Genomic DNA, 23,985 nt, shown 5'->3' on the forward strand with positions numbered 1-23,985 from the left:
AGGATGACCGTGAGTGCCAAGGCTCAAGGGTCAGAAGCCCATGTTGACAGGAAAGCCTGAAGAAGACAGAGGAGGAGTGTCGGCGGGACGGAGCATGCCTGGGGAGCCCACCAGATGGAGGCAAGGAGGGGAGCAGGTGCGGGAGACAGGCACCACGCTGGGATCTGCCACTGAGGTCTGCCCTCCTGGGAGACCAGAGCGAGCCAGGCAGAGTGCAGCTCACGGTTTTTGGAAAAGAAAGCGAGGCCGGGGAAAGTGAGTCAGCGCCCAGCGGGGCAGTGTGACAGAGGCAGTGTCTCCACTTGTTGCCTATTTTGGGAAAGTGAGATTCCTTATTAAACCAAACACAGTTGAACTCGTGGTCACCATCCCAACCCAAAGCTCAAGAGGGGCAGGGCAGGCTCCGACAGGCCTGCCACGGAACAGATCGCCAGCCCCACGGAGGCCCGCTCAGCCGCAGGGAGGCGCAGTGTTGACCCGTCTCTGAGCGAGAAAGACCTCTGAGCTGGGGGAGGCAGGCAGAGCAATGGCAGGAAGCTTCTGCCCTGCGGAACGCTCTCAGATCACATTGTGCTTCCCCAAAGGACGGACACGCAACTTACCAATGCGAAAGACCATTACAGAAGAAAGGAAACAAACATCTATTGAACTCTTCTCTGTGGCCAAGCACTTTACATGCATTATCTCATTTAATCCTTGTAACAACCCCGAGAGGTAGGAATTATTATTGTCCCTCTCTTCATAGAAGAGGAAACTGAGGCTTACAAAGGTTAAGGAACTTCCCTGAGGTTATGTAACAGCTCACATCAATTAAGCACTTAATGTGCACTGTGTGTGGGCATTACATACCATATTCTAGGCATTGTCCAACTTAGTCTTCACAACACGGTATAAATAGGTATTCCTGTTGTCTCTCTCTTACATGTGAGGACACAGAGGCACAGAGAGGTTAAGTAACTTGCTCAAGCTAATGCAGCTAGGATGTGGTGGAAACAGGATTCAAGTCCAGGCAGCCTGGTGCCAAACCTGTGTGGTCGTAACCACATTATAGCACACTTGACTGTGTCGCATAGGCGATAAATGACTCCGAAGCTGTACCCTGTCGGCGTCAGGACAATTGTTCCTCGGAGGCTGGGCTGCTTCCCGTGGCATTTATAACGCGGTTGTACGTAAGTCATCCAGCTGGACATGTGGCAGTTACGTTTCGAAACGGGAGATAGAAGGGAAGCATCTGTTTCACGAATTCTCACGATCCTTTCAGTGATGGCCATAAACTTGTGTATGGGGAGCAAAATGGTCTACAGAGACGTTCTGGGGAAGGGCTGGTTGATGTCATGGGGACACAGTGGGAACCAGGGGAGGGGAACCAGGCCTTAGAGCGGAGATTTTGGCTCCAACTCACTATGAGACCTCGGGTAAGTTCCTTCCCCGCTCCCGGCCTCAGTTTCCTCAACTGTGAAATGCAGTGAAAAATGCTAAGATATTCAGCTTTCAGGCTTTGTGAGTTTTCAAGAAATTATAGACATTTTCAAACATAAGCAAAAATAGAAAATATCATATAATGAACCCTCATATGTTCATAGTCCAGCGTTAGCAATTATCAATGTATGGCCAATCTTACGCATTCTCCCCTCCTCCAGTGGATTATTTTAAAGCATATCCTAGACATCATCTCATCTCTATATATCTCTCTAAAAGATGGCTCAAAAAGACAACCACAATGCCACTATCATGCTTGACAATTAACAGTAACTCCTTAATATCACTGACTATGGAACTTGGCTATTTAAAAGTTTTGTTTGGGGGCACCTGGGTAGCTGAGTCGGTTAAGCGTCCAACTCTTGGTTTCGGCTCAGTTCACGATCTCACGGTTCATGGGTTTGAGCCCTGCATGGGGCTTGTCACTGGCAGCGCAGAACCTGCTTGGGATTCTCTGTCTCCCTCTGTCTCTTCCCCTGTTCTGCTTGTGCATACACGCGTGCATACACACTCTCGCTCAAAATAAAAAAAAATATTTTAAAAAGTGTCCTTTAAAAAAAACTAAAAGTTTTGTCTGGTAATATGGCAAAGAACAGACTGAAGCTTCTAGTATCAATCATAGTGCTTTCAGAATCTGTGGCCAGAGAACAGTGTTAGGGTTGTAATGTCACGCACCAAGTTAAAAAAGAACAAAACACACACACGTGTTTGAAACACATCATCTTTTATGCGAAGAGTATGCACATTTATGGGGAGTCTGCCTGCTGTGTGTCATGCCCTGTCCTGGGTATTCTAAGTGTTCTCTGTCCTTTAATCTACTTTCCAGACAGGACTCTAGTGCCAAGTACAGTGCCATAATGTTAGAGAGCTTGTGACCAGACATGGGGAAAGAAAAGGAAAGAAAAAAATGGATGGAAAAGTATGTGTTCAATTTAAGCCATCCAATTAAAAATAAAATTGCTATTAAATGCTGTAACCCTGTAACAGAAATAGTTTAAGGCCCCTGAGAAAGAGAATTAAAACGCATTCCCTCAAAATAATGCATTTTCATTTTGTTGTTTTTTTTAAGTTTATTTTTTGAGAGGTGGGGGGAGGGGCAGAGAGAGAGCACGAGACAGAGACGATCCCAAGCGGGTTCCGCACCGTCAGCACAGAGCCCGATGTGGGGCTTGAACTCATGAACTGTGAGATCATGATCTGAGCCAAAATCAAGAGTCAGATGCTTAACCGACTGAGCCACCCAGGTGCCCCTGCATTTTCATCTTGGTAGTGGGTCTCTAATCCTCTGCTCAAAAGGCGACTGAGCCAAATACCATTCCCCATGAGTGTTCCATGAAGCTTTATCTCTGAGCCTTTGTGCTGGCTGTTCCCTCTGCCTGAGGTGCTTTTCTTCTTACTCTCTTTGGCTTAACTTTTCAGGCCTTCTTCCTGCATTTCAGCCCTAAACCAGCTCTTGCCTCCCCAAGCTTTCAGCATTTGTTGCCTGCGCTGTTCATCTGTCCATCTCACCCTGTCTAGTTATAGCCTTTGTATTGCTGTCTTGGGTTGCTATTTAAATTCCTGCATGTTTGTCTTCTTTCCTTAATGTTGCGGCTCCTTGCCCAGTGCCTGCCAACCAACCGTGGGCATGATGGATTCATCCATTTGTCAGGCCTTCACTGAGTGCACCCAGGCCTGAGCTCAGGGTTTAGCATTCAGAAGTAACCAAGGCTTGGCCCCTGAGACTTTGTGCTGGTGAAATTTTCAGGCAGTCTCCAGGGTGAGACCTAGTTCCCAAGTTTATAAGCTGACTGGTATATTGCTGTGTACTCAGATTACATGTAAAAGAAGTCTTTCTTCCTCCAAAGATTTCAGGCTTAAAGGAGTAGCTAATTGAAGAACACTTAGAGAGAGTTTCCTGCTTATGGACATTAATTGTGACAATTTACTTGGCCTGAATTAGCATGAAATCATTGGAGGCCCCTTAGCAGGAAGCAAAGCTCATGGGAGGCTATTAACCATTTAGCATTCTCTAAGCACCAGGGAATAAAAATTCCACTTATTGAAGAGCAAGAGGAGAGGCAGCCTGTATTACAGCTAAAGCATTGTGCCTGGAGATTCAGAGAGTTACAGCCATAGCCAGTGTGAAAGGAAAGTGTGTAGCAAGGCAGTGTGAGCACCTCGATACCAGCTGGGTTGCTCTTGAATGTGTTGACAAACAAAATTAAATTGGTGGTGAGGACGTTGGTAAAGTCTGGACAAGGCTTTTCTGGAATGGCAGCTCTGATCAGTGTCTGCCACGGTCACCGCCACTTAATGCTGACTTGGCCGCTTCCCAGGAGGGAGGCACGTTTGTTTACGATGGTGGGGGCTGGTGAGATGGGTGTGGAAGGGTTGCTTGACCCAGGGTGAGCACACTGGCCTCTTTGGGTAGATTATTAATATGGCCTTGTCTGATGGGAGGGGGCAAGGAAGAGGGGAAGCAGGTGGAGCCCAGGCCACAGGAAATGGGGCCAGGGGGAGAGAGCAGGGGGAGTAGCAGAGTGACAGGAGCTGGTGAGGCACGGCCAGGTGTGGAGTATGCATCTGCAGGGCAGGTGTGACAGTTATGAGGATCAGTCCCTAGCAGTCTGCAGCCCCAGCCCCTCACTTGACTTGGCTGTCTGCAAGAAGCCAGTTTTGTTTTGCTTAGGACTGTCGGATGGTAAGCTGCCACCCTTTCCGGAGAATGCAAACAATATGTATTTATAGAGACCTAGTCTACTGGTCCTTGACTGGGGCAGGCACAGGCGGGTGCCCTGCAGGATTCCCAGGACGGCTTTTTTTTTTTTTTTTAATTTTTCTTTAATGTTTATTTATTTTTGAGAGAAAGAGACAGTGTGAGTGGGGGAGGGGCAGAGAGAGAGAGAGAGAGAGAGAGAGAGAGAGAGGAAGACACAGAATCTAAAACAGGCTCCAGGCTCTGAGCTGTCAGCACAGAGCCTGACGCAGAGCTTGAACTTGGGAACGGTGAGATCATGACCTAGGCCGAAGTTGGACACTCAACCAACTGAGCCACCCAGGCGCCCCAGCTTTTTTTCTTTTTCTTTGTTTTTAATGTTTATTCATTTTTGAGAGATGGGGAAACAGAGCATTAGTCGGGGGGGGGGGGGCACAGAGAGAGAGAGGGAGGCACAAAATCCGAAGCAGGCTCCAGGCTCTGAGCTGTCAGCACAGAGCTCAAACTCATGAACTGTAAGATCATGACCTGAGCCAAAGTCGGATGCTTAACTGACTGAGCCACTCAGGTGCCCCAAGAGTACCCTATATTGATGAGCAGTGAGAAATGTATAGAGTTGTTGAATCATTATACTGTATACCTGAAACTAATATATGTATGTTAATTATATTTTAAAAAAAGGAGAAAAAAAAAAAACCAAAAAACAGACCCAAAGCTTATGGGTAGCTCTGAGCTTCTGTGGTTGGTGGAGGGAGTGCTGTTCTCTGATCCAGGATGCCTGGCTTTCCCACGGGACTTTACTACTAACTAGTTCTGTGACCTTGGGAAGAGGACTGGTTCTGAGCCTCAGCCTTTTCCTCAGTGAAGTGGAGAGAATAAACCCTTTCCAGTTTCACTCACAAAGTTGGAAAGCACAAATTGGGTGATGCTGGTAAAAGTGCTTTGTAAACCACAGTGTATCAGGCAAACCTATGTTGCACTTGATAATTGGCCTCCCGACAGAGCCCTCGAGAAGGTGCTGACTCCAGCCTCTGTTGTTCTCCCAGACAGAGTGGATTCATCGGCTGCATGAGCTTTGGGGTGAAGTCGCTCCTGACTCCAGACAAGGTGGGTCCCAGAGAAGCCTCTGGCAAGGTTGTCCCATGGAGGCCAGGACTAGTACGGGCAGAGGCCTTGGTCTGGAAGCCCTCGGGTGGGGCTTCTGTCTTGTGTGCTTCACGACCTGAATAACAACACTTTATCATCTGAGTGACCAAGGGTTCGGGTCCCCTTCTTGGTTCCTTCTTGTCAGAAATCAGTTGTCCAGGCAGCTCCAAGGCTTTCCAGGGGGCTCTGAGTCTGTTGTCTGCCATGAAGGATGCTGGCAGGTCCCTCCCTCGGAGTTCAGCACTGCTGGGCTTGCCCTGGAGGAGGAGGGCCGGGTGGTTCTCCCCCTCTGACGTGATCTACCAGGTCTCATGTTTTTGAGTCTAGCAAGTGCTCAGGGATGGAGTGAGCAGTGACATCCCCTGTGGAGCTTTCCTTTAGGCTGAGTGAAGACTCTCTGGAATCCTGAGACCCTCCCTCTGGGTAGTGGGTCCCTTATCCGCCTCTACACTGTACCGCCTCCCCCTACCGCCAAACTGGAGGCTTTTGAGGAGGCGAGAGACATGCTCCTTTTGCACATGCCCAGAGATGTCCTGGTGGCCTCTGCATGGAGTTGCCAGGTGGCCCTGCCACTTGGTGTCCTGGAAGTGAAGTCTGGGGGTAGGTGGCTGAGGAACCTTTATCCTGCACGTGGGCACCAAGTATCTTCTCTTGATGCAGCTGTGGCTTCCTTCCCTCCTGGGGGAAGATGTTCCCTCCATGGGACCGCTCAGGGGCCTCAGGACACCTACTCTCTGGCCTCTCCGTCCCTCCCCCACTCCCTCCCTTCTGTTCCGTCAACATCCATTGGGCTCCTACTGTATACCAGGCACAGTGCAAGGCACATCAAAAAGCCTGTGCACAGCCTAGTGGGAAGACAGACATCCAAATAGACCACTTTCTCCAGGGCTGACAGGCTGTGGGAATTCAGCAGAGGGGAGACCAACTCTGCCTGGAGCATCAGGGAAGGCTTCCTGGAGGTGCAGGCATGGCAGCTCCCTTTGGGGCAGGGCCGCCGGACTGTCTGTCTCTACAGAGACGCTGCTCCTGAGGGAGGCTCTCCAGCTGCTGCTTTTTGAGGGGGGTTGGTGGCTGCCTGACCTGTGCCTTCTGCCTCCTTTGTCTGAGCATGTCATGCCTTCTCTCACGACAGGAGATCAACGGCTGGTACTACCTTCTGGGGGAACACTTGGGCCGGACCAAGCACCTGAAGGTGGCCAGGCGGCGACTGCGGCCCCTGAGAGGTGCATGGACACCACTTTGGCTTCTGCCCAGACACGCTGCTCCACTCACCCCCCTTGGCTTCTCCCTTCCCTCCCTTCCTGCATAGTAGCATCGCCCCGGTGTTTTGTGGCATCTGTCACCCCTGGCTGCAGTCAAGTCAGGGGTCCGGGTCTCACAAACACCTGCTATGATGCAGGCTGCAGGCAGCCTCTTGCCTCCAACACCTTTATTTATATGGTTGGACCTTCCTGGAAGAGGATTATAGGCCTGACGCCATGTGGTTCAGCAACCTCCATTCTAGCTTATGGAGGGCTGGGTTTCAGGAACTTTCTGCATGACTCCTCAGGATTCTCCCATGGGCTGCCTTGCTGGCCTCAGTGTGTCTACCTTGATAGGCAGGGCAAGTGGGCCCTGCCACGAGTCCTGAGGCTCAGGACCGGGATTTCATGTTCCCTTCTCTTCTTTCCTTCTCACATGTAGTCCTGGCTCTTGATTCCCTGTTTAGCCTGAGCTCGGGCACCCCCACATCCTGGAGGCCAGCAGTGACTTGGATAGCCCTGTGGGCCTGACACTCTGGCTTGTCCTCTGGGTGGTCTCTGGAATGGGCCCTTATGTGCCAGGAGGAACTTTCCAACTCTTCTCTGTCATCTTCCAGGCCCGCTGCAGAGAATTCCAGGATATGGGGACACTGAGAGCGGGGAGAAACTCAAGGTAGGTGGGGACACGCCTGGGTAGGACTGACAGGGCCTGGGCATCACCCTGGGCTCTAACTTGCTCCTGGTCTGTCCCTTGGCCCAGGAGACCCCTATTAGGACCGCCTTTGGTGCCTGACACTCAGGTTCACTTGGAGCTTGGAAATTCACACGACATGCATTTTTATTTATTTATTTTTATTATTTTATTTTATTTTATTTTATTTTATTTTATTTTATTTTATTTTATTTTATTTTATTTTATTTATGAGACAGAGAGAGACAGAGCATGAATGGGGGAGGGTCAGAGAGAGGGAGACACAGAATCTGAAACAGGCTCCAGGCTCTGAGCTGTCAGCACAGAGCCCGACGGGGGGGCTCGAACTCACGGACCACGAGATCATGACCTGAGCCGAAGTCGGCCGCTTAACCGACTGAGCCACCCAGGCACCCCAAGGCATGCATTTTTAAGTGATTATTTCTTGTACTTTTCTCAGGTTACTCTTGCTTGGGGCAGTGGTGGGGGGAGAGCCAGGCCCGGGCCCCTGGAGATGGCAGAGTCTGGATCTTACCAGCTTTCAGTCTCTTAAATCCGAGCGTCCCCTTTCCCCCCAGAACCCTCAGACAGCTCGGTTCCCCTGGCACCGTGGCCAAATCACCCTCTGCTTAGGCCTGCTTGATGTCAGCGAGCAGCCATGAGTCTGACCTGAGACCAGTGGGTCCTTACTCCATAAGGCTGTGAATCTAGAGAGAAACCTTCACATAGGGATTTTGGTGAATTCCTCCAAATTCATTCCATCTCTTGCAGAACATGGCAGGGGACCATGGTTTTCTCTAACAGCCGAGAGAGGGAGAAACAAACTCCCAGTGACTGAGAAGCCGCTCTGTGCCAGATGCTGTTGTTATCTAATTTAATCCTCACTGCCACCTCTGTGATGGTCGTTGCCTCCCCATCTCACAGATGGAAGGCTCAGAGATGTTAGGTCCCTCTCCACGGCCACACAGCCAGCTAGTGATGGAGGCAGGACCTGAAGCAAGGCCTGGCTGCCTCTAAATACACTGTGCCACATTGCTGCTTCATGTGGCCTACCGGGAAGATATGATGGTGCTGTTTTCCCCGATGACATGTTACATGTAGGTGCATGATATTCTACAAAACATCTTCCCTTTCATTTGCTCAATTCATTCCCCCATTCGTTCATTCATGCATTGTCTATTGAACATTCTCACGGGCTAGACCCTGTGCCGGGTGCTGGGGTACAGCTGTGAGCAAGTCAAAGGTGCCTGCCCTCATGGAGCATATAATCTAGAACGGCACGGTCCAACATGGTAGCCACTAGCCTCTTGAAGAGTGGCTAAGGTGACCGAGGACCTGAATTTTTCATTTTATTTAACTTTAATTCAGATTTACCTGGCACATGTGTGCTGTCGCTACCACATCGGACAGCACGGTATTAAAACCATTTGCTGGTTACTATATTCTGTGGCTTCGCTAGGAGTTTAAACCTTCTAGCTTCAGTGTAGGAGCTGCAAAGACCTCTCTCCCTTTCTCTGTACCTGCCCAGCACAGAGAAGGCAGTGACCAGAGAGCCTTCCTGGTGGTTTGTAGGAATGACACGGACACGGGCATCAACACTGCACGTTTCTAGGTGGCTTCATTCTGGATCTGCACCCAGGCCCTGACCTGTGGGGACGTTGTTCTGAGGCCCATTTGATTTTCCCGGGCTTGTACACTGGGAGATGTCCACAGGACTCAGCACAGTGGGGGCGGTTGTCAGAAGCTTGGTTGGGCTGAGGGAGAGCCCCCCAGAGGTCATCTGCTCAACTCTCCCTTTGTACACATGGGGAGGAGATAGAGGTCCAGAAACCTGGGTGATCTGCCCACTGTCACGACAGCCAAAGCTGGGCTGTACCAATGGACACTCTCTGGCGTCAAGGACATGAGTGGCGGGGTGGGTTTCCCCAGAGACGGTGAGGTGGTGTAAGGGGCGCGGGGCTCACCAGGTACTGCTCTACAAGGCAGGGAACAAGACTGGGGGCCAGCTCCACCGCACCCTGCTGCGTGACCTTAACCACCGCAGTCCTCAGCTTCTCGATGGGCAAAACGAGGAAGCCAGATCATCTAGTGATTGGAACTCCCTTCCTGATTTGCCTTTATGGTCTAAATGTCGTCAGATCCTTAAAGCCGAGGAAACTGACTTTTAAGCAGCTTCTGAATGGCAGGCTGTTCCTCAGACTCCACATGTTTCGTGTTCTCTGTTTTGAGATGGGCTGTCTGTGAGTGCAACCCCCTAAGGGGTCCTTGGATTCTTTAGATTGTGTTAATCCTCTGGATTTGCTACCCGGGACCCTGGGATTTGCAGGGGGAGGTGGCGTTGTTATAGAGTGGGCCGTGTTTTCTGCCTGGGTTCTCGTCCAGCCAGGGGTGTTTGTGAGAACATTGGAATCACAAAGTGGCCCATGGCGGAGAATGCAGCCAGAACAAAGGCGCCCTCTCCCCGCCGGGGGCCGGGGGGAATACTAACTAGTTGACAGGAATTTTAATATAAAACTCTCCCTCTTCCTTGTCATTCTGAGGTTTCAGGAAGCCTTCGGGCTTATCGTGCAGAGGCACACAGCACAGACAGGGCTTGGGGAGGTGAGAGGTGATTTCCTGCCATTCTTCTGCGGGGCGGGCTTCCCAGGGCGGTCATGCCAGGCTGACTGGGCGCAGTGTGGACTCCCACTGCTGGGGGGAGAGCTGGGATTTCATGGGGCGGCAGCTGAGACAGGACCCGCAGCCATGAACCGGTTCAATGGGCTCTGCAAGGTGTGCTCGGAGCGTCGCTACCGCCAGGTGGGTTCTTAGCCCCTTGGGGGCGCATAGGGAGTCATTGGGGGTCGAGGATGGGGGCTCACCTGAGCAGGACTTCTCTCCCTGCAAGTCCTTCCTTGTTTCTTTCTGCTCATTGCAGGTTAATTTCAGTCTAGGGGGAGGATAGAGGTAGGAGCTGGCCCCAAGATCCACCCTTTACCCCCTCTCTAGGGGCAGACCAGGGCCAGCTCTGTATCGTCCTAATCACAGATGTGTGGTGTCCTTGGTGAGATTATCTAGTTGATTTTCTGTTATTTTTATCTGGGGGCAGTGTGGGTTAACAAAAAAAAAAAAAAAAAAAAAAAAAAAAGGCCTCCCAAGCTTGAGATTGGAAATGGCTGAGCAGTTGGGTTTTGTGTTTTTGCTAACTTTACACTTTCACCAACTTTCCCTACTTCTGATGGGACAAGAGTGCCGGTCCTGCATTGTCTGTGTGTGACTATGTGTTTTCACATGTGTTGGTGTGCACTTTTATGTGAGATGGGACGTTTCCGTGTATATGTGTGCACACATGATTTCCTCCCTGGTAGGTGTGATGCCTTGGGGTGGTTCCGGAGTCCTCAGACTCCAGCCCATCCTCACTGAGAAGGCTTGGCCTCTCAGCCTCCTGTCTTGGATGCGGGGCAGAGTGGGAGTGACGATCCCTTAGCTTCAAGGCTCTTCTGGAGCGGCGTGGGGCCCTTTTTCTTATAAACAAGGAATGGGGACAGGGAGGGTGAAGGCAAAGGATGTCCAGATTTTGGGAATGTCCAAACTGAGGGGAGTTCAGGAATGGTTCTGATTTTAAAGGTATAGAAAAATCCCTCTGTGTATTGTAATGACCAGACTGCAATGTGGGTCCTGAGTCCTGCAGACAGGCAGCCTCAGGTCCTAGGGAGATGCCCAGAGGGGCCTCCTGCACCTCGGCTTGGACCCTGGGACCCACCTGTTCTTCCTGCTGTGCTCTCCAGGCCTCAGGGCCTGGCCTGCCCTCCCAGAGTCCGGCAGAACAGCCCCTATGACACCAGCAGCTGGGTGCAGGGTGGTAGGGCAGAGGGCGCTGGATGGAAGGTTGAGAAGTTTTTGGTCACCTTGGGATATGGTGCAGAAGACTGAAGCCCGCTGGCTGTCAGAGTAGGGCCAGGCATGGATATGGGTGGGGCCTGGGGCTCTGGGACTGAAGTTCAAGACAGATCCTATACTAGGAGCCAGGACAGTATTTGGGCACCAGCTTTTTGCTAGACCTGGCTCAAACTCAGCCCTGTCCTCTTTTTTTTCTTTTTTTTTAAGTTTTTAAAAAGTTTATTTATTTTGAGAGAGAGAGAGAGAGAGAGAGAGAGCGAGCGCACAGAGAGAGAGGGGGAGAGAATCCCAAGCAGGCTCTGCACCAATAGCACAGAGCCTGATGCAGGACTCAAACTCACAAACTGTGAGCTCATGACCTGAGCTGAAATGGAGAGTCAGATGCCTAATGGACTGAACCACCCAGGCGCCCCAGCTCTCTACAGTGCCCTTAGCTGTAGCTCTTGAGCCTCAGTTTCCTTATCAGTGGAGTTGGGATGGTAATATCCAGTGACGGTGCTATGAGGCGAATGGAAGGCTGTGTACAGAGTGCCTGTGCAGCACCTGGGATGGACATCTAGGAAGTGTTCAGTCAACAGTGGCAGTCAGGGACTCGGGTGAAAGTCTGGGCGTGACAGGGGATCAGAAAGCAGGCAGGAGGGCAGAGGTGAGGTGCTAGCCTGGGTGAGAGCCGGGAGCAGTGACGGTCCCTGCCTTGGACAGGAAAGAGCAAGAACCACCTCCAGGAAGGATGGCCTCTGCCAGGAACTGCTCCCCTCACCTCCTGATCCTTAGGCCCCAGGTCACAGAGGAGGACTGAGAGCAGGGCTACTTGCAGCTTCAGCTTCCTTCTCTGTGCCATGGGCATGCTAAAACCAGCCCCGAGTACTCCTCGGGGCTGCAGTGATGATCAGGTTCCCTGGGCACTGTCCCCAGGGCTCATGATGGACAGAGCATAATTCTGCCTCCTTTGTGCGGTCCCCCTTGTCACACTGAGCCCGGAGGGGAGCTTGCTTCCTGGCACCCTTTCCCTTTCCCTTTCCCTTTCCTTCCCAGCCCCCAGCTGGCTTAGACTTTCCTGGGCTGGTTCTTCTTAGGCTGGTGTCTAGGAAGGCCCAGGGGGCTCAGCCCATAGTCCTGCCTGGAGGGGCCCAGGGTGTGGGAGGGGGAGGCTGTTTTGTGGGAGCACACGCCTTCTCTCCAGATTCAGCTCTGGGGCCAGTTCCCAAACTGTTCGCATTGAGCCCATGGGTGTTAGGACCTGTTTGCAGAGCTGTCATCCCAGGCAAGAGGACTGTGGTCCTTGCTGGGGTAGGACTGGGAAAGGTCTAGAAAGACTTTGTAATCCCAGCTTCTGCTTGGGCTGAGGATGGATTGAGAGGCCCCCTGAAGTCCTTGTGAGTCACATGGAGTGGATCAGGCTCCTGACATCTTCCCTCAGCCCAGCCTGGGCTTTTCACACTCACTCTACGGTTTGTTTTTCTTTCTTTCTTTCCATTTTTTTTCTCTTCCTGTCTTAGCTGCGTGTTTTCCCAGAATTCTTATGGGAACAGGGTATTTTCCTGCCCCCTCCCCCTTCCCCTTGTCTGTCAGATTTCCTGTTTTACAAACTCACTTTGAATCCAGGCCCAGGGCTGGTGGGAAGCAGAGCCTCAGGGGCCTCCCCGACAGCCTCCAAGGGCCTTGGTCACCCTGGGTCCCCCGGCCCTCCCCTTCCTCATGCCTGGCCTTCGGGACAGCTGGCAGGTGAATGCCAGGTGCCCAGCCTTGAAGAGACAACCCCTAAAGGAAGGAGACACGAATGTCCTGACAAGGCCACTGGCCCTCGACCTTTTCCAGCTTGCTGAGCTGGCTTCTTTCTCGACCTGCCCCCCTTGTGCCTCACCAGGGCCCCCTCCATGTCCACTTCTCCCAGGGAGTCCCTTGGGGCCCCGCTCAACCCCTTTCTGACTTTGACCCTCTTAGGTCTGTAGCTTTCATAAACCTGCTCAGAGCAGCCTGGAGTTGCTCTTTGGGGAGGCAAGGTCTGGGCTGTCCGTACCCCACCCAAAGTCTAACTGGCAGTATGCAGAAGGGGAGCAAGGCTGAATTGAACCAGCTAGCAGACAGCACTGCACCCCGACAGTTTCCTGCTGCTGGTGGGACAGTGCTGGGCTGTCCTCACTAAGCACTTGCTGAGTTCCTACCGTGCACCGAGCCTGCCTTGCACCGAGCCTGCCGTCCAAAGTCAAGCACAAAGAACTGTTCCCAGCTCTGTCCTCATACTCGGCTCTGGTGCATATTGTGTCTTTCGTTTTGGAGAGATCTGCATATTCTTGTCACCCTCTAGGACCCAAAGACCGGCCCCCCCATGCCTTGATACCTCAGCAGAACCCGGCATGCATCAGGAGCTTGATAATTTTGTGTTGCTTTGGAAAGAGATCCGAGGGCTGCCTGGTTGGCAGCAGAGCGTCTGACCCTTGATCTCAGGGTCGTGAGTTCAAGCCCCATATTGGGTGTGGAGCCTACTTTTTAAAAAGGGGGTTGGGGAGCCTGGGTCGCTCCATTGGTTAAATGTCCGACTCTTGGTTTCGGCTCAGGTCGTGATCTCATGCTCTGTGAGTTTGAGTCCTGCATCAGGCTCTGTGCTGACAGTGTGGAGGCTGCTTGGGCTTCTCTGTCCCTGTCTCTCTGCCCCTCTCCCCAACTAGTGTTCTCTGTCTCTCTCTAAATAAATAAACTTGAAAAAAATAAAAGATCCAGGTGGTAGGGCCCCTTCCTGGGACTTCTGAAAGTAGGGTTGTGGATCTGCCATGCAGCAGGCACAGTGAGGTCAGTGGCTAGTTCAGGTTCACTCAGGAGGCCCGTCTGTGCCCTTGCCTGCCCCCTCACCTGGGAGCCCTCACTGGATGCCTTGAGGCCCCGGCAATGGACTTCCCTGAGAACCCTTGCACTTGTCCCCTGACCCTTGGCCGGAGGTTGTGAGTACACGTGTCCCTCTCTTCCCTCCCCTGTGCCGTGGGAGAGTAGCAACCAGGTGGGCTTTGTTTCTGGGCCTTCCTCACAGGGCCAGCCCTGGACAGATGCTCTGTGAATCCCCGGGGGGAGGGGGGGCGGGTGGTGGGGAGGAAGAAGGAAGGGACCGAGGTGGAGATGTGCAGGTCCAGTGGGCTCTTTGGTAAAGGACTGGACCGTGTGTCTGTGGGGTCTGAGGAAGGTGAGGTTTGCACTTCCAAGGCTCTGTCCATCCTAGGCCCTGCTGGGTCAGCCTGGCTTTACCTCCTGAGTTCCCAGCCTTCCTGCTTGGCCCACAAACCAGTGCTCAAGCCGCCTGGGCCAAGATAGGAACGGCAAGAGCTGGCCAGCCTCCTTCTTGGCTCCAGCTCCCTTGGAGAGGAGGGTGGCTCTGGGGTAGGGCCTGTGGGCTTCTCGACCCTGGAGCAGAGGCAGCAGCCTTGTGGCTTCTGGGAGTAACTGGGCGGGGCTGTGTCCTAGATCACCATCCCGAGGGGGAAGGACGGCTTTGGCTTCACCATCTGCTGTGACTCTCCGGTTCGAGTCCAGGCTGTGGATTCTGGTAAGTGAGCGTCTGGGTGATGCCGGTCCCGCTCCCCTCACCATGCACCTGGCTTTGCAAACAAGATGCGGGAGCTCAAAGGGGAGCCCCAACCTGGAGCAGTGTCCTCGTTTTTCAAAACCAAAGAATACTATTTTTAAATGCCCACACATGAAACTGAGGTCTATGAAAATAGATTCACAATTTTTTTTTGTTTTTATCAAAATGAAAATAGGTTTTTTATATTTTGTTTCCCAGTCATGTTAAACAGGAACTAAACCTACATTTTCAGTAAGGGCTGCATGGGAAAATGAGAGTCATTTATGGACTTTATTTGGAATCGGTACTTTATCCTATTCCAAGCCTGATTAGCACTAAAAATAGGCATGCTCTCCCTATTTTTCACAGAGGGGAAGCCAGGGCTTGGGGATCGGGGTGTGTCCCCCCCGTGCCTGCATGGGGACCGGCACAAGGCGGGCACTCAGGGAATGGTGTTAAAGAATGAATGAAGTGTCTGAGCCTGGCAACAAGGAAGGGTTCTCGGGGGAGGAGGGGGGGGGAACCCTTGGGGAGTGAGAGCGAGAGTGAGAGCGAGGTGGGGGCCTGGCTGGAAGGGTGGACGGGCCGAGGAGTGAACAGGCAGAGAAGACGTGAGGGCGAACGGGTGCCTCCCTCCGAGGCCCCCGCGAGCCACTGAGGTTGGCCCTGCATTTCGCAGATGAGGAAACAGAGAGGGCCAGACTTGTTGAGGCTGCCGCGGGGGCCATGACTCTAGGTCATGTCATGGGTCGTGTCATTGGCGTGTCAGGGCTTCGGGAGCCCTCAGGCGGCTTTTCTTTGTCCGTGCAGGGGGTCCGGCAGAGCGGGCAGGGCTGCAGCAGCTGGACACCGTGCTACAGCTGAACGAGAGGCCTGTGGAGCACTGGAAATGCGTGGAGCTGGCGCATGAGATCCGGTGACAGGGGCGGTGGGCAGCTCTGGGCCTCGGGCTGATGGCACACCTCCCCAAACCCCCTGCCCTGGGCACAAGGCGGCTCCCGCCCCCTCCTCCTCGCAGCTGTGAGCAATTCACTTTGCTCCTCAGGGGATGGGTTTCTTGGCCCGAAAATGGAAGGTTCAGGCTCGGAGCAGTTTTGGATCCCGGAGCAAATAGTGGGGAAGAAGCTCTCAAACTGACCCTGTGGCTCACGGCGCGGCTCCAGGGCATCACTTTCTACTTCAGCTCGTTATTTTCCCGTTGTTTCTAAAGGACGTGTAGATGTTGGGAATGTTTCACTTGCGCACTTGAGAAATTATTCTTTGGAGTGTTTGGGTCCCCTACATTTGGACCCACTGGGGTAAAACTCTCATGACCCATTTTACGTTTGTTTCTAGAATGACTGGAGACGGGGTGGCACGTAGGTGGCTTGCTGGCTCCTCCCTTGCTTATACTTTGCCCATGACCCACATCACTGGTTGAGTTTGGTACTCTCGTTTCACCTGGCCGTGGCCTCAGGGTCCTTCTCAGCCACTGCCAGTCAACTAGAGTTGACCTAAGGGACCCCTTCGCTGTCTCGGCTTGAGGTGGCCTCTTACCTCCCTTCCTGCCTGACCACTGGGGCTTCTCTCCCCCTCCCCCACCCATCTTCTCTGCCCTTTAGACCCTACCCTTAACTCAACTTCTCTGTGTGACCCCTCCCCCTGCCAACTCTAGGAGCTGCCCCAGTGAGATCATCCTGCTCGTGTGGCGCATGGTCCCCCAGGTCAAGCCGGGGCCAGACGGCGGGGTCCTGCGGCGGGCCTCCTGCAAGTCGACGCACGACCTCCAGTCGCCCCCCAATAAGCGGGAGAAGAACTGCACCCACGGGGCCCAGGCACGGCCTGAGCAGCGCCACAGCTGTCACCTGGTGTGCGACAGTTCAGACGGGCTACTACTCGGTGGCTGGGAACGCTACACAGAGGTGGCCAAGCGCGGGGGCCAACACACCCTGCCTGCGCTGTCCCGTGCCACCGCCTCCACTGACCCCAACTACATCATCCTGGCCCCACTGAACCCTGGGAGCCAGGTATGGACAGCGGGTTCGGAGAAGGTGATGAGCATGCGCTGGCCTCGCACAAGAGCATGCAGGGAGGAGCCTGCAAGGGGCTGGGAGTGCCAGTGAGGAGGCAGGGTGTGTGTTAACTCTGGCTGCCCCAGGGCTGTTCCGGGGGAAAGAGAGCAATGGGTCTTTGTGGCCTCCGGGCACGGATCCAGGGCCAGGGGGTGTCATAGGGTGGAAGATTTCACCTCAAAAGAAGGAAGAGCTTTCTGCCAGTCTGGGCTTTTTCTACAGGGGGATAGGCCGCTGTGATAGGGGTGAGCCCCCTGTCAGGGGAGGTGTGAAAGCAGACACTGCCCGATGGCATGATGGGGTGCCAGAGTTCATGCCCCAAAACGTTAATCCCGTGAGATACTCTGGGAAAGAAGTGTCTGAGGTCAAATAAGTTTGAGGACTAACCCAAACTCTCCTCCTCTTCTGGACAAGATTCCCCATGTGGATGGAGTAGGTTACTCGAGGCTCTGAGGGTATCCTGCAGTAGAGGACGGTTTAAGCCAGCATTTTCAGAATTCCCCTGCTGGTACAGCCGTACGGCAGGCCTCTTAGGGTCCCGCAGTGCCGGTATTCTCTAGAAGACACTTCGGAACCAGCCGCCATCCAGAAAGTTGGGGACTCAGCCTAGGGGTTATACTGGATGAAAGCTAAAACCTTGTTCAACCCTAACATTCTAGAAGATTCTGGAATCTCTGATCCCTCCAAGCACCTCCCTGTGCTCCTTAGCCTGGCCGCTGTTTTTCCTCCTTTCCTATCCCCGGGCGGTGGGTGAGCAGCCCGCCTGGTTGGCCCTCCCCGTTCCTGGAGCCGAGCTGATGCGATTCTTCTGTCTTCCCTTGCAGCTGCTGCGGCCTCTGTACCAGGAGGATGCCATCCCCGAAGGTGGGTCTGTCCTCTGCTGCTGTGCCCTCCCAGCCCCAGGGAGATGTGAGGCCAGTTGTAAGATCCCCAGCATACTGACACAGACCGTCTTTCCTCCCCACACCCGCCCTCCCTCACTGAACCAGTGTCTTTCGTCCTTGGAGCCTCAGCTGAGAACGAAGAAGGGATCTTCCCACAGCAGCCCAGGAGATAGTGCATCCAACTGGGATTCACTTACTTTTACTGAGCAACCAATATATGTTAGGTGCCACAGGCACCGTGGTCGGGCCTGCACGGAAGTGGGGCAGGGAGGGCTCAAATCAGAGCTGTGTGGCCGTGAGCAATTCATATTCCCTCAGTGAGCCTCGGATTCTTCATCTATAAAATGGGGCTGATGATTTCCACCTCAGAGGGTTGTCGGGAGGGGCAGTTGTCTGCCCACTGAGAGAGGCTATGCAGAAGATGGCTGTCTTGGAACTCGATAGGTTCTTCTCTTTTGGCCTTTGAATCTGACCCTATCTTTAAAAAAATTTTTTTTCAATGTTTTTATTTACTTTTGAGAGACAGAGAGAGACAGAGTGTGAGCAGGGGAGGGGCAGAGAGAGAGAGAAAGACACAGAATCTGAAGAGGCTCCAGGCTCTGAGCTGTCAGCACAGAGCCCGACGCGGGGCTTGAACTCATAAGCCGTGAGATCATGGCCTGAGCCGAACTCCGACGCTTAACCCACTGAGCCACCCAGGCGCCCCTGACCCTATCTTTTTTTAAAGTTTATTTATTTTGAGAGAGGGAGAGAAAGCATGAGTTGGGGGAGAGGCGGAGAGAGAGGGAGAGAATCCCAAGCAGGCTCCGCACTGTCAGCACAAAGCTTGACGTGGGACTCGAACCCACAAACCACGAGATCATGACCTGAGTCGAAGTCGGATGCTCAACTGACTGAGCCACCCAGGCGCCGTCCCACCCCCGTCCCTATTTTTTAAGATCCAGGGAAAGAAGCTGAGCTCAAAACCAGGGTCTTCTCAGGGTGCCTGGTTGGCTCTGTTGGATACGTGACCGACTCTTGATTTTGGCTCAGGTCACCATCTCACAGTTTGTGAGTTCGAGCCCTGCATTGGGCTCTGCGCTGACTGCGAGGAGCCTGCTTGGGATTCTGTCTCCCCCTGTCACAGCCCCTCCCCCACCTCTCAAAATAAATAAATAAACTTAAAAAAACACAAAAAACCCAGGTCCTTCTCCCAGGAAGGGAGATACCAGTCTTGGTGCCGCAGCTGACTGGGCGCTCCTATAGGGAATGTGCCTACGTGCCTGCCAGGGTCCAGCTGACTGGAGTCCAGCTGGTGTCTGGAAAGCTGTGACCAGCCTTGCCTGGTGGTCCTATGCTTGAGCCCTTTAGCACCTACGGAATACCTGTTGACTTCCTTCCTTGAGAGGGGCCTTTTCCCAGCCGCTTGCAAACTCGCTTCCTTGCCTCCCTCCCCAACAGCGGCGTGAAGTCGATGCTGGCTGGTAGCAGGTTCTTGGAAAAGTACCCGCGCCTTTCGGGAGGGTAAAGGGCTCCCATCAGGCCCAGAGCTGCTGATGGAAGGCATCTTCATTCTCTCTAGGGTAGGCCATTCGGGTGGGTAGGCCTGGTCTGTTGGAAATGAATCTGCGTTCCTTCTGGAGAGGAGTCTGATAGTTATTCAACACTGAGTTCTTAAAAAGCTTTTAGTCAGCGCATTAGGTTAGAGTGGAGATGTCACTGCTAAATGGTGACTTCATTAAGGGCAGGGCCTGGGCCGCCCCATCTCTGCGTCTCCAGTGCCGGACCCAGGGTGTGGCAGACAGCAGGTACTCGGTACAATTTCTGCTGAGTGACTGAGTAAAGGAGAATGACGCTGGCTGGTTGCTTCTAGGGCTGGAAGGCTGGTCACAGAGGAAGGGGGCTGGAGGGGTGTGTTGCCAGCAGTGGGCTGGTGGTGTGGGATTGATTCCTTCTTGGCCTCAGAGATGCCTCTTGGTGTCCTCCCAACCTGTATCCACAGATTTAGTGAACCAAGAAGGGCCCGGTCATCAAAGCTGTGGAGAGAGAGAGGGACAAGTAAGGACATGATGACGGTGTTAATAACAACGGTGGCTTTTTGAACGCGTTGTATTAAGAATTGACCTTCCTTCGTTTATTCTCCATGACGATAGTTTTTTTGGGTATACAAGAACATCTTTTCTCTTTGTCAACCATCAAGTCTTCATGGCCCCAAGTCCTGGATTTCAGAGGAAGGGGTGAAACTGAACCTTTCCTTAAACACACTTGGGGTTCTCCAGAGGCTGGGGCTGTCACCGCGGTGCCGACTTGTGCTTCCTCCTCTGGTTGGGCTGCACAGGCTCCTTTCATGGGGCAGGATGGAGCCGTCCAGAGTTGAACGGGATCTGGTACCATTCCGAGGCCCAGGGCACTTGCTGCTTGTAGCTGGCATGTTCCCCAGGGCCGCTGGGGCCCTCAGCATTGTCCCCTGCCCTTCGAAGGGGCCCAGCCTCAGATTCTCCACTGCCAGAGTGGGATGGCTGCCAGGGCTCGCCTCGGAAGCCAGAGCAAAGCCGAGTACTTACTGTGTTTGGTCAGTGAAGCAGGTGTCCTAGCAAAAAGGGGCGATGTCGGGGCTTGGACCAGAGGATGTTAAGAGGTAGCAGGTGGGAAGTCAAGGGGGTTGACTTTGCAGAGCTCAGCAGCTCCGTTGCAAACTGGATTGTTTTTTTAAAAAAGATAGTTTAGAGAATCCTTTTTGGAGAGCCATGCCCATTTATCACAGGTGATCCAGGGTGTGTGGAGATGGGGCTCCCAGGCATGACTGTTGCATAGGTTGGATTGATCTTGCTTTGTACCATAAACTGGCCAGATGTCCCTGGAAAGTCACCCAACCACTCCAGGGCTCAGTTGCCTGGTCTATAAAATGGGGCTAAGCAGACTTTTCCTACCTGAAGGCAGAGGCATGTCACACGGCTTATTTTTGGCTCTGTAGGCCCAAGGCGAAGGTGCTGTGACGACCCTGTGTGTGCAGCTGGGCTAGGGAAGGGAAGACATAGATTCTTGTACAAGCCTGAGACTGGACCTTCAGGGCCCAGATTTTGGCATCAGCAAATGGTACCCTTTAATTTTGGTCTGTTTTGCCCCAGTCCCTCACTTGTCAGCCTTGTGTGGTTTTGCCATCTCTGGTCTAGGCTTGGTCATGTTCAGATAGACTGTCTAGTTTCAGATTGACCCTGTGACCTCATTCACAGTATGGTTTGAGGCCCAGCAGCCCTGTCCTAACACCAGCCCCGATGCGTCTATTATCTGTTGGCTTGGGTTTGTGATAATCCCCTGTGCACCCCACTCTGGTACCGTTCATGAAGCCCTTTCCCTTCAGGCCTGTCGTGAGAGCCCCCCACCAGCCCCACTTAACAGAGGAGAAAACTCTAGCTCAGAGGAGGAAGGAAACTGTTCAGGGTTGCACAGCCAGAGTCTGGGGGAGCCAGGGCTCAAGTTCAAGTTTCTTGACCAGCTCAAATCCAGTGCAGTTCTTGAGACCCAGGATGGGCTCTTTCAGCAAAGGGCACAGACCCCCCTGGGGCTGAGGTCCATGGCCAGATCAGAGTAGGAGCTAGCTAACTAGTTCCATGCATCTGTCCCCTTCCCCCACCCTTTCTACTCTTCTCTAAGCCACTCCTCAAAGAGGCAGGAAGTGGTTTAAGTTATTATGGTTTGAGTCCTGCCCCCAAGTTATGGCTGTGATGGGTGGTCACTTGTGATGGGGGAGCTGACTTGTTTTTCTCACCCTGCTCGGGGAGAAGGGGCATGCGGTGGGCGGAGGAAATAAGTGTGAAATCTTCCAAACTGAGTTTTTTCCTTTGAGGCCATGGACCTCGCGTTGGTGGGGAACTTCCCCCAGAGGTAGCTGGGGTCAGACCACCTGTTCGCCCCCTGGCTGCCGGGACAGGGGAGTGGTGGAAAGGGACCTGGGTCCTGGGACATGGGCCAGGCATCCAGGTCAGTTGCCCACCAGGCAGCAGGAGCCCCTCGGAGGGGGCCCAGGTGTATGCAGAGCAGGCGGATCTGAAGTTGGCTTCCTACCTGCTCACACCTAAGAATCCCTGACTTTTTAGCTACTCTGTGCTTTGCGCCTCCGCCCGGTGGACAGGGCATGAGAAAGACCTGCTTGCTACTGCTTGCTCTGTTGGGGGTGTATGTCCAGCAGTGTCCCCTGCTGGGCAGCCTTCTGCTCTCTTCCCTGAAGGTGCTTCCTTCTCTCTCTCCTTTTCCTGATTAGAATAATGGTGAGTTGGTGGCCAGCCATAGTATCTTCTGGCTGCAGTGAAGCCTAGGATTTTTAGCCTGTGGGGCACCTGATTGACTTGCTTTTCCAAGTGGAGGAACCACAACAGCAAGAGCCACAATAAGTTAGCAGCTAACTTTTCTGGTGCACTTACCGGGTTCCAGGCAGCATTGTGGGGCTTTACTTGGAGCATCTCATTGAATGCTCACAGCAACCCATTGAACTTGGTAATATTATTGCAGCAGAGGAAAGCAAGTCTCTAAGGGTGGGGGAAGTGAGTGGCTAAAGGTCACCAAGCTAGTAAGCAGAGAGGAAAGGGGTCTGGGCACAGCCATGTGGCTTCAGAGCTGGCGCTCTTTCCCGAGACCTGGGGCAGCAGGTGCACCACTCATTATAGACTGACTTACATGAGCCAGGCTGTCCCCGCCCCCGTGGCTAATAGAGAGAAGGCTCCCATACAGCCTGGAGAAGCCCAGGTTACCACTGGACCTCCAGTCCCTTTGTCCGAGGGACCTGGGGGGCGATGTAACAGGTGAGCTGTGCTGGGCATGTCTAGGGAGCTGTGGGAATGGTGGTGGCAGGGAGAGCACGCATCTGACACACAGGGCAGTCCAACTGACGGATGCTTCTACGTGGGACCGTGGGCCTGGTGAGGTCAGCTCGTCTGATTTTTCAAATAGGAGAGGTTTCCCAATTTTGAAAAGTATGAGGCCAAACTGGTAAGTCTGATTCGGATTCTGGACACTGGACGGTGCCCCTAGCCTAGCTGGTGGTTGCCAGCTCATCTCTGAGTCCTGGAGTCGCTTGTTTATGTGTAACTCCCATTAGAGTGTGAGGGAACTCCTTGAGGCCTGAGGCCCTTCTGAGGCCCCGCTCTGTTCCCAGTACCTTGCATAGGGCCCTGCATGTAGCATATGCTCAGTAAATGGTGATGGACTGGCTGAGTCTGTGTTCCCCGTTTCTGCGGAAAGGATGTCTTTGCAGGTGATGCAGGGATGGCTTTGCGTGGAAATGGCTCATGGTCCCCCATTTCTGTTCCACAGAATCAGGTGGTCCCAGTAAAGGGAAGTCCTACACAGGCCTGGGGAAGAAGTCCCGGCTGATGAAGACAGTGCAGACCATGAAGGGCCATGGGAACTACCAGAACTGCCCGGTCATGAGGCCGCACACCCCACACTCAAGCTATGGCACCTATGTCACCCTGGCCCCCAAGGTCCTGGTGTTCCCGGTCTTTGTTCAGGTGAGCTAGTAGCTGGCCCCATGGGCTCCCTCAGGAGATGAGAAAGAGGAGGGTCCTTCGCCCCAGGGTTCGGGGATGGTGCCTCGTTCCAGGAGGGTCCCCTTTGGGGAAAGAAGAGTGCAGGTGCTCAGGATTCTAGGGGTTATACTGAGGGGGCAGAGGTCTCCAGGAGGGTGGGGGCAGGGAAGTTGAGCACCAGGAGGATTTTCTCCCTGCTCCCTTTCCTGACTTTCCCTTTCTCTGGGGCCAGGGCAGGCACACTCCAGCTATTTGTTGCATTGCCACGGGACCTGTTTGCTGAGGCTTCTGCTTTCTGGCTCATCCAGTGGTTCATTGTTTGGAACTGGCCAAGGGAGAGCCTTGAGGTCTGGCATCTTGTCTGGCCTCCTCGGTCTTCACAAACGTGCCTGGCCAGGATTCCAGGATTCGCTGGTGGCCCAAGATTCATTTACATCTCCCCTCTCCTGCTTCTTCCTCTGCTTATTCCTTCTCTTCCTCCCCATTTCCAAACCTTCGTGTCTTCCACCACCCAGACACCAGCAGTGTGAACATTTAGGTGTCTTTTGTGTGTGCATATACACGTTTCAGAAAGAAAGCTAAACCGATCTCATTGCACATTTTTCTATCCTTCTGCCTTTTTATTTATTTATTTTTATTTTATTTTATTTTATTTTTTCAACGTTTTTTATTTATTTTGGGGACAGAGAGAGCCAGAGCATGAATGGGGGAGGGGCAGAGAGAGAGGGAGACACAGAATCGGAAACAGGCTCCAGGCTCCGAGCCATCAGCCCAGAGCCTGACGCGGGGCTCGAACTCACGGACCGCGAGATCGTGACCTGGCTGAAGTCGGACGCTTAACCGACTGCGCCACCCAGGC

General features: G+C 53.2%; 1 protein-coding gene across 5 annotated transcripts in view; it reads left to right on the forward strand.

The window, feature by feature from the left end:
- RGS3 (regulator of G protein signaling 3) overlaps nucleotides 1–23,985 on the forward strand; it is a 140,074-nt gene that overhangs the window by 39,485 nt on the left and 76,604 nt on the right. For 3 of the 5 annotated variants that reach the window (XM_060608921.3, XM_060608924.3, XM_060608922.3), the window contains 8 exons: nucleotides 5,224–5,284; nucleotides 6,456–6,546; nucleotides 7,182–7,237; nucleotides 14,588–14,669; nucleotides 15,498–15,603; nucleotides 16,342–16,693; nucleotides 17,563–17,602; nucleotides 22,912–23,108. In XM_060608921.3, the coding sequence (XP_060464904.2) occupies nucleotides 5,224–5,284; nucleotides 6,456–6,546; nucleotides 7,182–7,237; nucleotides 14,588–14,669; nucleotides 15,498–15,603; nucleotides 16,342–16,693; nucleotides 17,563–17,602; nucleotides 22,912–23,108 (985 nt within the window). Of the gene's footprint in view, nucleotides 1–5,223; nucleotides 5,285–6,455; nucleotides 6,547–7,181; nucleotides 7,238–8,924; nucleotides 10,055–14,587; nucleotides 14,670–15,497; nucleotides 15,604–16,341; nucleotides 16,694–17,562; nucleotides 17,603–22,911; nucleotides 23,109–23,985 lie in introns of those variants that run through there. The other 2 variants (XM_060608932.3, XM_060608923.3) reach the window with 2 other exon arrangements.

This window comes from Panthera onca, chromosome D4 (genome assembly GCF_046562875.1).
Source record: "Panthera onca isolate mPanOnc1 chromosome D4, mPanOnc1 haplotype 2, whole genome shotgun sequence".
Classification (NCBI taxonomy): Eukaryota; Metazoa; Chordata; class Mammalia; order Carnivora; family Felidae; genus Panthera; species Panthera onca.